Raw genomic sequence first — 15,835 nt, forward strand, 5'->3', positions numbered from 1 at the left:
GGTAGGAGGGTGGTAACATTTGTAACCTTTCTGGGTTAGAGAATAACCCAAAAAAAAACACCTTAACCCATGGGGTTCAAGCTTGCCAGGGGACCTAGTATCCCTAGCATAACAAACACAGCCAAAAACCTTGGGGGGTACCACAAAGGAGGAATCACCAAGTAAAATGTCAGATGGGCTACGGGAATCTAGAACCCGTGAAGGTAACCTATTAATAGGTAAGCGGCAGTGAGAACAACATCACCCCAATATTGGGAAGGAACATGTCGAGCGCACATTAATGCTCTTGCCACTTCCAATAAGGGGTGATTATTCCTTTCAGCCACACCATTTTGGGCCGGGGTATCAACACAACTAGTTTAATGTATAATCCCATGATCAGTAAGGTATTGTTGAAATTGGAATTCCTTATATTCAGAACTATTATCACTCCGTAAAACCTTAAGAGTAGCCTGGAATTGGGTCTGGATCATTTTATGAAAATGTTGAAAACAAGAAAAAACTTGATTTTTAGTCAGAATAAGATAAACCCAAGTATTGCGAAAATGACAATCAATAAATGAGACAAACCAACGATGGCCAGAAATAGAGGTCTTACGACTAGGGCCCCAAACATCCGAATGCACCAAATGAAAACAAGAAGAACTCCTTTTATTAGATAAAGAATAAGTTGTATGTGTCTGTTTGGCCAGAACACCAGCCTCACAAAAAAAGTTATCCTTATTACATTTGGTGACCAAAGATGGAAATAAATGGGCTAAAATTCCTAATGGAGGGTGACCTAATCTAGAGTGTCATTGGTAAAGTTCAGACGAGATTAAGGAGTTCTGATGTAGTGGAGAAGGAACTGGTGGAGAGAGACGACCATCATCAAGCAGATACAGACCACCATGTACTTTACCCAATCCAATCTTCTTCCTAGAGGCCAGATCCTGAAAAACACAATGGGAAGGAAAAAAGGTTACCTTGCAATTAAGATCACGAGTAATACTACTAATGGAAAGTAGGTTAGTAGTAAAATTAGGTATATGTAAAACAGAAGACAAAGGAAGAGTGGAAATGCAGTTGATGATTCCTTTTCCAGAAATGGAAGAAAGGGAACCATCAGACGCTTTAACCTTGTCTTTCCAAGAAGTGGGAGAATAGCGATGAAATAAGCTAGATGAACCAGTCATGTGATCCGTAGCCCCGGAATCAATGATCCAGGGATGGGATGCCACAGAAGCACAATGACCACCAAATGGGATATGTGACCTGGCAAAATTTGAACCTAATGGAGCAGAGGAATTGGCAGTAGTAGCGGAAGTAGTAGAGGCAGTAGCAAGTGTATCAAGTTGATAATCCGAAAAATGGTCCACTTGCTACCAAACGCTGCGGAGAGTGGTATAATACTTAGACACAGTCAATTCCCCTTGAGTAGTATGAAGGACCTTCTTGCGAAGTTCATAAACCTGAGCATCATTACCAAGCTGTCCATATGTCTCTTTACAAGCAGACCAAATCTGAGAAGCCGTATCAAGGAGGAGAAATCCCTGTGCAAGGTCTGAATTCATAGAGCCAACCAAATAGGACATAAGAATACCATCGTTGGCAAGCCATCTAGTCTGGGCAGCACCAGGAGTAGTCGGCATAAGTATAGAGCCATCAATATGGCCAGTGAGGCCACGTCCAGCAATAGCAAAAGAAGCAGATCTAGACCACAGTAGATAGTTGCTGCCATCTAACTTGATAGGGTTAGGATGAAGATCACGATAATCTGACTTATCATGGCTAACCTGATCAGAGGTGGCAGTCGAAGTAGTAGTAGAGTCACCCATAGTGCCAAGAAGGGCTGTTGTGTAGAGAAGTCCCAAAAAAAAGCCAAGCCAAGGGCTAAGAGCAGAGCCGAGTGCCCCTTTGGGATGGGAAACACACCCCCAAAAAAGGCAACAGCAATAGAGGAGCCCCCCCAAGATCGATGGTGCTAGGGTTTTGGAAAAAAACCCAAAAAAAGAGAAATCGATGTGGGGAGGGAAACCCAAAAAACTTTGCTGCAGATGTAGCCTGTGTGAATCTGTCCAAGATCCTGCAAAGAATGGCCTTGTTGAAGAAGAAAAAAAATCCAGAAGAAGAAGCAGCCGCAAGCAGCCCTAATCCCAATATCGATAATGCACAGGGTTTTGTTGGAAGAAAACCCTAAAAGTAAGAGATCGAATGGGAGAAGGGGTCTTCAGTACCTGTATGAAGCTTGATAGTAGCAGGTCAGGGTCGCAGAAGGGCTAAAATTATAGGGAGAAACAGTCCCAATAAAGAGCAAGGCCTGATCTTCAAATAAAATTTGGAAACTCCAATTTCTGCAGGAAAGAACCAGCAGCAGCCATCGAACAGGAATAATAGGTCATGAAAAAAGAAAAAAAGAGGTGGGAAGAGGGCAGCAACTAGATCATCTGATTACCTCTGTAGTGCTGCCCTTAGAGAAGGAGAAGGGGGAGAAAGAAGATCGAGAGAGAAGGGAAAGAGAGGATAACACGATGGGAGGGTGGGTTTTTTTAAAACAGATCAGAGATATCGTGGCTCTGATACCATGTTATCAAAATAGAATTTGATTAATGCTTAAGTGAATCAATGTGATTCCCTAAGCCCTTTATTTATAATAATAAAACATAAGTACATGGGCAAATATGCCCCTACATAGTATAAACAAAGGGAAAAAGAAAGAATAAACATAAGAGAATCAAACAAAAGGAGGAAAGGACCAGAATACCCCTACGGTTAGGGTTATTCTGGCCTATATATCTAACAGTTTCCTCACTTTGTAAGTAGCTGTAGACTTCATCCAGAGATGGGAAGGGAGATCTCTCCAAGATTTGCAAGCGAAGAGGCTCATATTCTGGGTTAAGACCACCAAGTAAAATAAGGATCATTTCCTTTTCGTGGCTCCTATAGACTTTAACCTCATCATCAGAATTGGACAGCTGGAGGTAGTTATAGTGATCATATTCCTCCCACAGGTTGATTACAGTGTTGTAGTAGTCAGATATACTCATATCACCCTATTTCATATGGATGATCTTTTGGAGGATTTGATACACTTTTGTTGCATCACCAACTCTATCAAAAACCTTGGAGACACTATCCCAGATATCTTTTGCAGTGTCCTTACTCATAAACCTCCTACCTACCTCAGGTTTCATGGAGAAAATCAACAAAGTCATAACAGTGGAGTTCTTAGTCTCCTACTTGAGATAGCCTAGATCAGTTGTAGCAAGAGCCTTGATAGACCCAGTAATGTGTCCCAACTTTCCCCTACTGCGTAGAGACAACTTCACAGAACGGGACTAATCCAAATAGTTGGTATTGTCCAACTTCAAAATAGAGATTTGGGTGTTGGGGTTATCAAAGGAAGCCATGGTTGGGAAACCACTACTCAGGCTGCCAGCTTTAGTTGGTCCACTGACCTCAGAATCATGTCCAGACACAGTAGACATAATGGGCAGACACTTCAACAATCAATAGTGTACTACTCAAATGGGGAGTACCCTCAACCCAAACAAAGTAGGCAAACCAGCAAACAAGTAGCTCCAAACAGCCAAATCAATCAAACAGAGAGCCAATACAAAAAAAAGAGCAAGTGTGTACAAGGAGTAAAGGCTTGTATAGCATCAACCAAACTGCTCTAACACCTAGTAGCCTTTAGTCAATAGCAACCAATAGGTGTAAAAGGAACAAACAATTCCATTCGTATCAACCAACACACATCCAATATACTTAGCTTCAAAAAAGATCAAACCAGAGACAAAAAACAGAGCTGGCGGTACCTTGAGAGCATCAAAGTTTGGAGCTATGCTCCTCAAACTGTTCCCCTCTTCAACCAAATGGTGGGGGGGGGGGGTTTAAAAGGGTACCCTAGGTGATCCACAAGCAGCAAACCCCTTCCCAAAAGATGGGAAGATGAGGGAGAAATAGGGGAACCACTCTTCAGCTGGCGGAAAAAAACTGGGTGGCTGCTAGGGCTTCAATCTTCATCAACAGCTACTAAACTCCATCCATGGTATATTGGTTTGAAGAATAAACTACCAACGAGTGTAGTAGTGTGTACTTCACATAGTACAGCCTCTAAACGAACCCTTTGTCCTCTTAGGGTTCCAAAGAGAGGTGAAGAACTAGACAGCCAAGCTTAGGCGACTCTCAAACCAGATTACTTAGCTCTGATACCAAGTTGGAACTTAAAGATAGAGCGAATCTAGTAAGAGAGAAGAAATTTACAGCAAGAAGAAGAAGGAGAGAAGAGAAGAGGATGGGAGAATCGATCGTGTGTTGAGTAATCCTCAACACACATATTTACTTCATTAAGCACTTCTAAGAATTACATGGACCTCCCAGAATTACATGGACCTCCCTAGGGAGGTAAATAGAAATAAAGAAGAAATAACAAAAATACAACTTAGCTATGCCTAATAATAAGACAATGACAGAACTACGCTTATACATTTAGTTTAATAACTCTTAACAATTTGGCTATTGAAAGGTTGAAGGTCAAAGCCCAAACTCGACAAAAATTTAGCCACTAAGAATTTAGCATATTGAAAACCTCCAGATTTCAATATCGGTAGACAACGGTTGATAAAAATTGACTTCCTACATCATGCCCTTTAAAGAATTGTAGTAATCAACTAACAGATTTTCCATTCTGCCTGAAAGAGGAAAACTTCTCATATAAATCAAATATTCTGAACATGTTTTTGTCTTACGAGAAACTCTGAGTTTGTCTTAAACACTTTTGGCTGTGGTATGAAACATAAAATTGGCAGCAACAAAAGACTCCATACTATTCCACAGCAAGCAAAATACGGTGGCATTGTCAGCTTTTGATTCAAGATACTCGAGCAGTCGTAGCAGTTGGTGGTTTAGTCAGAAAATTCATATTCCGCTTGGCAGAGATATAAACCCAAACTTCTTGTGCCCAAAGAAGATAGATGGATGCACCACTAAACTTGATAGAAGTAATTTGGAAAGTAAGGGTGTCCGTTGGGGGTTTTGAATCACCCATGACTTGTATGAGACAATAACCAGCAGCCACAATATTTATATATATACAAATTCAGAAAACACCAGGTGCAGCCACAATATATAAATCTAATCACCAGCAATTGACACATAAAACAGTATATATATGTGCCTCGATTGACTTGAAAAAGATAATAAAAGATCTGATCTGGCAAATCAGATGCAGCAGTAACTGAATAAAGCCTGAGAACAATCAGATGCAGCAGTAACTGAATAAAGCCTGAGAACAATCAGATGCAGTAGTTAAAAAAAAATTAAGGTAACTGAGAGAAAAACCAGAACTGTATGTGATTTCAGAAACCAAGAGATCAGAGGGCCTGATCTGGTCCAAACTCTGATCCATGGTCACCTTAGGACTGACCTTTAAATCCCCAAAAGGATGCTTTGATCTGAAGGGAAGATCAATAATAATTGAAGATCCAAACCTGCCCAGAAAAGGGGGTAAAACATGGTACCACTAGGCTGATGGAGATGATCAATAGCACCCCATCAGATGCTTAGATTAGCTAGAATTAGCTATTGAAGGTCCTTTGAATGAGGACCAATAAAACCCCAGAATATTGAATAGAAAATGTGGCTAGGTGAAGAATAAGATCAGAATTCAAATCTGTCCAAAAAACAGAGTACCACCATTATAATACTGAAACACCTTGATTCTTGCATGGATCCTTCGATGTTAAGCCATATATAGGTAGTAAAAACCATGAAACCTTAGTTCAACTTCGTATATTCAGGAACTAAGGCCTAAAAAATTAGGTATAGCAGCGTAGATGCTGCAACAAGAAAAAAAACTTAGCTGGCTATCAAAATCAGAATCTGAGTGGTGAGGGACTGGTTAATATTGCTCTGATACCATGTAATAATATCAGAGATTAAGAGAACAGCAATAGAGAGAGAGAGAAGAGGAAGACAAGGTGAAGAGAGAAGAAACCGAGAGAAGGCCATAAACGATAGAGAGTAATCCCCTATCGTGAACTGGCTATATCTTATATAGAATATCCACCGACTCTTAGTAGGATGTCTACTAAGAGTCAAAGACCAAATACAAGCACAATGACCAATCAAATTAAAGTACATAACCATCTAAACCTAACCATAATAGGAGACCTAAAGACATAATAAATAACTACAACATAGACAATAGACAAGATCCAACAGTACACAGCTCCATGGACCACAACCCCACGATACACTTTAACAGTTTCAATGCTTCTTCCAATTTTAACAGCATTGGCCTAAAGTGCCCCCCCCCCCCCCCCCCAAACCCACCCACCCAAGGTGTTATGAAGCCTAAAACGTGAGTTCTCTTGGAAACACAGGTATTGCCGGGATTGGGGGAGGATTCAGAGATCATGAAGTGCAAGTATTGCTTGCATCCACAGAACTCACTGGAAAAGCTGATTCAATCATAGCTGAATTGGATGTTAATATCGAAGCTTACAGTTGTACCTTGAGAGAGGCTGGTCTAATCTGATCGTGGAAGGGGATTCACAGTTGCTGATTAGACGGCTGCAGTCACTATGGTCCTTGGCAGTTCTTTGTTCCTCATTAAGAATATAGCCTCGTGTACTAGAACAGTTTCTCTTTTTATTGGAGATTGAGGTCAGTCAATTCCTCTGCAGATTTTCCGGCTAGTTAAGGGTTTAATAGGGATTTCATGTATCCGGGTACATACCCAATTGCCTACTAGTGGGCTCCAGCCTTTGTTGATGTTGCATTTTAGTCCTTCTTGTTGTTGTAATCTACATACTGTATTTTTCTTCTTTGAGCAATAACAATTTTACAGTTACATATCAAAGAAATAAAGAAGATTAAAAAATCAGCAGTGTAAGGCAGCCTCACTCACACACACACACACATACATACATCCAGCTACACTATCAGATTGGATGATCAGACAGTCCAGACTGTTAAGAAAAACAACCCCCAAAAGTGGCGATTTGCAGAAGAAAACGAAAAACAGAGAAGACACACAACGCACAAAACACAGGATTTACGTGGTTCACCCCCAAGATGGGAAGCTACGTCCACGGCCGAGCAACAGAACAGATTTCACTATTTTTGAAATGTTACAAACCCTCACATCCAGTCCTCCCAGAGAAAAGAACAATATATAGAGAAGCCCTAACCCAGAAAGTACAGAAATGCCCCCAGACCCAAAAATTGCCAAACCGGACAGGGTCGAACCAAAACATAACATATATCGAAAAATATACCGTTTTGAAGGTCTCGACAAGCCCAACACAACTCCCCGCCATTGGCAGTGATGTACGCCCTTTTTTTGCCATCCGAGGTTGTTTCGAGGCCGAAATGGCCCTCCGAAGATCTTCTGAACCACTTTCTGGACCGAAATCAGGCTTTACCAATAACACAGACCACTAACCCCTCAGCGCTAACTTTTCAATGCTTGCTCCAATTTGAACAACACTGGGTTAAAGTGTAAGGCAGTCTCAAGAATGCACACAAACACACACAAGCCCACCCACACACACACACACATACAGGCCACATTGTCAGATTAGATATTGAGTTTCCCAGCCCACCATTTCCTGGGCCCGAACTTTCCAAGGCTTGCTCCAAAGTGTCAGTCAGCCTCATGACTGATGCATAAACCCTATTAGTAAGCCTTTTGTAACGAATATATGATTGAACCTATGGTTACATACAAAATCCAAAGAGGAAAGAGTTTTCCTTCGTTAAACCCCCTTCTTTCTGCTAACTTGTAAACTCTTGTGGCCTTAGTTGGATTGAAAATTCATCCACATGGAGGGCCTTCTTATTAAGCTACAAGGAGTACTAATGAAACGCATGTCACTAACTAGAGATGTGAAAATGCATGCACCTTGCATGAGTCTATGCCTTTAGCTATGCCCAACCCATAAGAATATCTCGAGAGGTTTTTATTTAATTTTCGATGTAAAAATAGTATGGTCATTTCTCATAAATATTTCAGAAGGAACCCTGGTGCTTACCTCTAGCGGGTATTTCCTGAATGCAGGCTCAAAACGACTTTTGCAGTACTTGTGGAACCAAAATGTTAATATGGGTAATACAACCAGTAGCGGAGTGGAATTAGCAGCTTTTTTTGTGCTGAGGAGACCCAGCAGAAGAAGGTGAGATATGAACAAGCTTCCAATAATACGGCTGTGAACATGTGGCCAAAATGCAGCAGCGCTCTCATATCCTTGGTTGTACACATTAATAATCTGTAAAATCCAACACAATCGAAAGCTTTGTCACAGGAAAATCTAGGGAGATGTAACTAAAATATAAAAAATTAAAGAACGTCACTCTAGAACAGTGTTCCATCTTCATCTAGTTTAACTTCCCTGATTTTAAGTCTAAAGCTAATATGATCTTAACTGAAGAATTTCTTTAATTGTAGTATTATCAGATGTCCTTTATTGAAAGGCTCCAGCTACAACCCTCTTCAAGATATTATCAAAATGGGGGGGGGGGGGGACTCAAGCACATGTCAAGACAGGAAAACAAAAGGAATGGCAATTAAGAAATGGACAAACCTGATGGCGATAAACAAGATATGCGAAGGCAAAAAAGACAAGTATAAAAGGAAGAAGGATCGGAGTGATCACAGCATACACAATGCCAAGAAGAAAATATAGTTGGAGTGTTGGGATAGTCTCTGGAAGCCCCACAGTTCCAGGGTTCATTGCTCTCTCTCTGTCTCTTTCTGTTTTCACCAGGAACATGTTCTTCAGGTGATATATCACCAATGGTTTCAGTCGGAGAATCTCAACCGCAATTCCAGCCCATCCATCAACCATTATGTAAGTAATAAAGAAAGTGGCCTTCATCGGTATTGACACACCAATTGTCCTAGGGATCCTGCAAAATGTTAAAAAAAAAAAAAAATAGTATGTATAAGATTCAAGTATTAGTGAAACAATAGATGAAGAGCTATAGTCCATCTTCTATATAAAAGATTGCAGATGAGAGGCAAAGATGCTGAATAAAAAAATAGAATATCAGATAAGAAATCCATGGACGTCCAGATGTGGAGAGTACTGGAGTTCAAACCTGACATTGTGAAAAGGAAAAAGCAGCTCTAAGAATACCATTGGATGGAGGAATATCATGCACTGAAATGACCAATTTACGATTGTACCATCAAATCCATCACTCTTCCAGACAACAAGGCCCAAAAGAAAGTCTAAAGGCCATATGGTCAATTCTCTCCAAACTCCCCAGCACAGTAAACCCCAGAAGCCCAGGCATATTTTCCATATGCAAGCCGATTTACTGGTAATGCATCTCTCTGCTAGAACTATGCCAAAGTCACCTCAAAACTCACCTTAAAATTTCCATGTAAAACACCAATGTTAAACCACTTCCTTTACGAGAATGATTTATTAGCTTCCTTATGTAAGAATTGTTACCATCAAAGAGTTGTGTTACTATTTCACAGATTTTATTTAAGCAAGTTGACTACAGTGATATGGCACTTTCAATCTAACGGAAAGAACTGCATCAGTGCTGATTGTGAAAGACTAGTGGCTTTATTTGCTTTGGAAGGAGCTGAAAACCGTGCTCATAAATACTAGCACATTCTAAATTTACTAACAGAAACTTAGTATCTAAAAATCATCTATGCCGCTGTAATGAATAAAAGACAACCAGTTTTCCATCATGAAATTACTGATACAATTGACATACAGATCTGTTATGTGTGTCTCGAATTCTTGGACCCGTTTCGAAGAATGACCCGCTCTGACATTTTTTTGGTGGTGACCCGAATGGAACTTTTTCTGAGATCTGTGATGGTAGCGGAGGGCTTGGGCCGCTAGCCCATCACTGATCTCGTTGGGGGTGCGGTACGGTTCGACCAGACCCGACCCGATGGATCGACCCAGATCCGATGGAGGAGTATTTATGTTTGTTAACAGCCTTGGGAATGAATGCTTAGATGATCTAGATCGATCACCCAGCCCCTTATTTATAATAAAATCAATCAAAGTACAATCCAAGTATGAATCCCTCCAATCCTATTCCTATTAGGAATTCCTACTACAACTAGGAATCCCAAATAGAGATCGGATAGAAGGGAAAAACAGAAAAAAGATAAAACAAAATACAAATTAACTAGGACAAATAACTAAAATACTGAGGACTAAATTACCCCTATCGGGTAAAGTAGTCAGTCTCAACACTCCCCCTCAAGTTGGAGCAAAGATGTCGATCATGCCCAACTTGACTAGATTGGGGTGAAACAATTTCTCAGGCAATCTCTTGGTGAAGATGTCAGCAAGTTGATCAGTAGATGTCACAAAGGGAATGCAAATCAGGCCATCTTCTAACTTCTCTTTGATGAAATGCCTATTCAACATGCTTGGTACGATCATGCTGTACTGGGTTGTGTGCTATGCTGATTGCAGCCTTGTTGTCGCAGTACAACATCATAGGAAGGCGAATAGGAACACCAAGATCTTGTAGCAAACCTTTAAGCCAGAGTAACTCACAAATTCCTTGTGCCATAGCTCGAAACTCAGCTTCGGCACTAGAGCGAGCAACTACATTTTGCTTCTTGCTACGCTATGTGACAAGATTTCCACCTACAAAGGAACAATACCCAGAAATAGACTTGCGATCTGCAGAACCAGCCCAATCAACATCAGTGTATGCTTCTATCCGTAGGTGACCATGCATAGACAGAAGAATTCCTTTTCCAGGAGCTGACTTCAAATAGTGCAAGATACGAAGAGCAACCTCCATATGAGAAGAGTAGGGAACATGCATGAACTAGCTCACAGTACTCATGGCGACAGCAATGTCAGGACGAGTGTGTGAGAGATAAATCAGCTTCCCTACAAGTCTTTGGTACCGGCCTTTATCAACAAGCTTACCCCCTTTCTCCTTGAGGCGAACAGTAGGATCCATAGGAGTATCGGAAGGATGGCAGCCTAGCAACCCGGTTTCAGCCAATAAGTCTAGGACATACTTCCTCTAGGAGAGAAAAATGCCTTTAGAAGATTTGACCACTTCAATCCCAAGAAAGTAGGAAGGTCTTCAACCGTTTAATCTCATCACCATCATTGCCAGTAACCACTATATCATCAATGTAGACTATAAGAATAATGAGTTTTTCACCAGCCCTCTTTATAAAGAGTGTGTGATCAGCATTACTCTACTTATAGCCCACAGAAATCATGGCCTTGTAGAATCGGCCAAACCATGCTTGAGGTGACACCTTTAGCCCATAAAGTACACGCTTCAGTCTACACACTTTTCCTTGATTGCTGTCACAAGAAAACCCTAGTGGAATGTCCATATATACCTCCTCATCCAGTGTTCCATTTAGGAAAGCATTTTTTACATCTAGCTGCTGCAAATCCCATCCAAGGTTGACTGCACACGATAATAACACACGAACAGTATTTAACTTTGCAACGGGTGCAAAAGTTTCTTGGTAATCAATGCCGTATGTCTAAGTGAACCCCTTGGCCACGAGCCGTGCCTTATATCTATCCACGGTGCCATCCACCTTCTGTTTCACCACAAACACCCATTTACATCCAACGGTTTCTTTCCCAGGTGGAAGAACCACAAGCTCCCATGTGTTATTTTTCTTCAAGGCTTCCATTTCCTCCATCATAGTTGCCTTCCACTTTCCATCTGATAGAGCTTCCTGCCAATTGTTAGGAATACGAACAGAAGAAAGAGTGGAAACAAAAGCACGAAAGGATGGGGAAAGGGAATCATAAGAAACAACATGAGATATGGGATGCTGAGTGCAAGTTCTGACCTTTGCAAAGAGCAATAGGTAGGTCAGGCGAAGGAACATTACCAGGTAGAGAGGCAGGTTCTGGATCCAGGTTCGGCAATTGGATGGGCACTGGAGCAACAGTTGATTGAACCTGCTTATGTTTCCTTGCATAGGTCTTCACAATACTTTCATCAATCCTCCTCTGAAATTCACTAATAGTCCTCTGGACAGGGTTAGATTGCTCCCCCTGAGTAGAAATAGCCTCCCCCTATATGGGAACCTCTCCCCCTGAGTCGGGCAGGCCGAACAGGTTTAGACTCATGGTAAACAGACTGAAGTGGAGGTAGAGAGTCAATAGTCAGCACATCTTCACTAATACTCTCCCCCTGAAGAGGTGGGGATACATAATAGGGAATATTTTCATGAAAGACAACATCCATGCTGAAAAAAGTCCTGCAGGACGGAGGGTAATAACATTTGTACCCCTTTTGTGTAGCAGAGTAACCCAAGAAAATGTAGCAGAGGCTACGTGGGTCAAGTTTACTAGGGGACCTTGTATCCCTGGCATAACAAACGCAGCCAAACACCGTAGGTGGGACTATAAAGGAAGAAGAGCCAAATGCTAGCTCAATAGGGGCTTTGGAAAGAAGAACCCGACTGGGCAGCCTATTAATTAAATAGGCTGCAGTAAGGACAGCATCCCCCCAATAAAGGGAAGGGACATTGCGAGCAAACATAAGAGCCCTAGCCACCTCCAAGAGGTGGCGGTTTTTTCTCTCAGCCACACCATTTTGGGCTGGAGTGTCTACACAGCTGGTCTAATGGAGGATTCCATGGGCAGCAAGGTATTTTTGGAACTGACCTTCTATATACTCTTTCCCATTATCACTCCTCAAAATTTTAAGAATGGCATTAAATTGGGTCTTAACCAATTGATGAAAGTGCTGAAAACATGAAAAAACTTCATTTTTTGTGTGCATAAGGTATACCCAAGTGAACCTAGAATAGCAGTCAATGAAAGTAACATGCCACCGATGGCCAGTCAGGGAAGCTTTCCTACTAGGCCCCCACACATCAGTATGAACAACATGAAATAAGGAAGATCTTTTATTAGAAATAGGATAAGTTGAACGTGTCTGTTTAACCAAGACACAAGGCTCACAAAAAAAATCTTCCTTATTACAGTCTTTAACTAATGCTGGAAATAAATGTGATAAAGTACCTAAGGGGGGGTGGCCTAATCTAGAGTGCCACTGATGTAAATCAGAGGAGAAAGATGCCGAAGGTAAAGCCTGAGTAGGTGTAGGATCGCCATCAAGCAGGTACAATCCACCATGCACTTTACCCGATCCAATCGTCTTCCCCGATTCCAGTTCCTGAAAAACACAGTGAGCAGGGAAAATGTCACTTTACAATTAAGGGATTTAGTGATACTGCTAATAGAAAGAAGGTTAGTTGTAAAGTTGGGAATGTGCAACACAGAAGACAGAGTAAGGGAAGGAGAACAAACAATGGACCCTTTCCCTGAGATGGAGGAGAGGGACCCATCAGCAATTTTGACCTTATCCTTACCAGAAGCAGGAGAATATGTATTAAAAAGGCTGGAAGAACCTGTCATGTGATCAGTAGCACCAGAGTCTATGATCCATGGAGTGGACACTACTGATGCACAATGACCAGCAAAAGAAATACCTATACGGGCAAAGAAGGAATCTGAATTGGCAGCAGACGTAGTAGAGGCAGCAGATGTGTTCAACATACGACGTAGAGCCTGGAGTTCTTCCTGGGAGAAACCGATGTCAGCAGTGGGAGTTGGAGCTACACTTTCAGTATGATTGGCTTTGTTTTTAGACTTAGCACGACCATGTTTGGCCTCAAAATCAGCTGGCTTCCCATGTAATTTCCAACACTGAGCCTTAGTGTGATAAGGTTTGTGACAATGCTCACACTTCACAGGCTCTTTGGTAGTAGTAGTAGTAGAAGCAGCCACATTGTTAGAAGAAGCAACGGGAGTGGGGCCAACAGTCTGTAAGGCAGATCTCTCAACTTTGGGAGTAAGCATCATGGCAGCCCTTCGTGTCTCTTCACTGTGAACATAAGAAAAGGTCTCCTCTAGAGTGGGGAAAGGAACCCGTCCAAGGACTTGCACCCGAATAGGGTCATAGTCATCATTGAGGCCAGCCAGGCAATCTTAGACACGGAATTGGTCTACATAGGTGTGGTAGGCAGTAATATCAGCAGTAGTAGTAGGCTGAAACCGAGCATAGTGATCCAATTGCTGCCATAAACACTTGAGGGCAGCATAGTATTTGGTGACAGACATCTCCTTTTGAGTAGTGGTTTGGAGTGTTTTCCTGATTTCATAAACCTGAGCACCACTACCTGAACGACCATAAGTGCCCTTGACTGCTGTCCACATCTGTGTAGCAGTGTCAAGGAGAAGATACTGACTAGAGAGGTCAGTGGTCATAGAGTTCAGAACAAAAGACATTACCATTGCATCATTAGCAGCCCATTTAGTACGAGTAGCACCTCCTTCAGTAGGCTGTTTGGTGGTGCCAGTAAGATGGCCAGTGAGTCCCCTACCAGCCACTGTTAGGGATAATGATCTGGCCCAAATTAAGTAGTTTGTACCATCAAGCTTAATGGCAGCAGCATAGGGAAGAAAATCAGACCTAGTTTGATCTCCTCCAGAAGTAGCAGTATTCATCTCTGAGTCACCCATGATTCAGCCAGGCAGAAAAAATAAGATCTGCAAAGAGAACCCGATTCAAATATGAATGATGGGTTTTGAATTTGCAGAATTTTCAGCCGTCAGAATGGGCTGAAACCTTGGTCGAGTTTCCCTCTAATAGAGAGGAAGATATCCTCCAAAAATTAGCTGTGTCTGATGAGCCAATAAAAAACCCTAAATTTTGACAAATTTAGGATGAAAGCTTGATTGCAGAAAAAGTGCAGAATTGGATCTATATCACTTCTGCAGTCTTCAACTAAGGACTGGTGTAGACCAATAGAAGCAGGAACCAATCTCCATAAAAGTAGAAATCAAACTGCAGTTGTAAGAAGAGCTCGATCTCCAAGGATGGAAATATCCTGTCGGCAGATTTAGGTCACACCACTGTTCTTCAATCTTCAAAGAGGTAACATTGAGGGCAGCAGCTAAATCTGCATTAGATTACCTCATAGTTGCTGCCCTGATGGAGAGAAAGAGGCCGAGAGTGGTGGAGAGAAAAGAAGAAAAGAAAAAAACAGAAACCAAGAGGGAGAAGACCAGAAAAAACAGAGAAAACTGAGAAAGGAGAGAAGGGAGAGAACCAGAAATCGAGAAAAGCTGTTCTTAGATCAGATTCTCCTCTGATACCATGTTAACAGCCTTGGGAATGAATGCTTAGATGATCAAGATCGATCACCCAGCCCCTTATTTATAATAAAATCAATCAAAGTACAATCCAAGTATGAATCCCTCCAATCCTATTCCTATTAGGAATTCCTACTACAACTAGGAATCCCAAATAGAGATCGGATACAAGGGAAAAACAGAAAAAAGATAAAACAAAATACAAATTAACTAGGACAAATAACTAAAATACTGAGGACTAAATTACCCCTATCGGGTAAAGAGTCAATCTCAACAATGTTCTTTACCCGCTTTGTTGTAAAAAGCAAGATTTGGGGGTTTTCGTTTTAGGGTTTCAGGGAGAGAGCAGCAGCGCCATTTTGGGTGTTCTTGAGAGTTCTCCATTGTAACTTTGTCCGATTTACATAGTGAAACAGCTTCACCTTCGCCCGTGGATGTAGCACACCATACTGGTGTGTGAACCACGTTAAATCTTTGTGTCATCTTGCTCTGTTTTTGTTTCTTTTCATGTTTTGATTGGTGTTTGTTCTAACAAACTGGTATCAGAGCCCTTGGTTGCTTCGATCACTGCATCCATGGCTCCTACATCAACGAAATACGATATTGACACGTTCTATGGCAACATTAGCTTCAGTTTATGGCAGGTTTGGATGATGGCTGTTCTTACAAGCCCTATTTGGGAAGGCGAAGAAACCTGCATCTATGTCCGA

At 41.6% G+C, this 15,835-nt stretch overlaps 1 protein-coding gene across 1 annotated transcript in view; it reads right to left on the reverse strand.

Annotated features, from left to right (window-relative positions):
* The window catches only part of LOC122645979 (CSC1-like protein At1g32090), an 83,505-nt gene that overhangs the window by 9,953 nt on the left and 57,717 nt on the right, over positions 1-15,835 (reverse strand). Inside the window, exons 9-10 of the mRNA XM_043839422.1 lie at positions 8,568-8,892; positions 8,019-8,252 (exon numbers count right to left, since the gene is read on the reverse strand). Of these exons, the coding sequence (XP_043695357.1) occupies positions 8,019-8,252; positions 8,568-8,892 (559 nt within the window). The remainder of the gene's footprint in view (positions 1-8,018; positions 8,253-8,567; positions 8,893-15,835) is intronic.

The sequence above is a fragment of the Telopea speciosissima genome, chromosome 11 (assembly GCF_018873765.1).
Source record: "Telopea speciosissima isolate NSW1024214 ecotype Mountain lineage chromosome 11, Tspe_v1, whole genome shotgun sequence".
In the NCBI taxonomy this organism is placed as follows: Eukaryota; Viridiplantae; Streptophyta; class Magnoliopsida; order Proteales; family Proteaceae; genus Telopea; species Telopea speciosissima.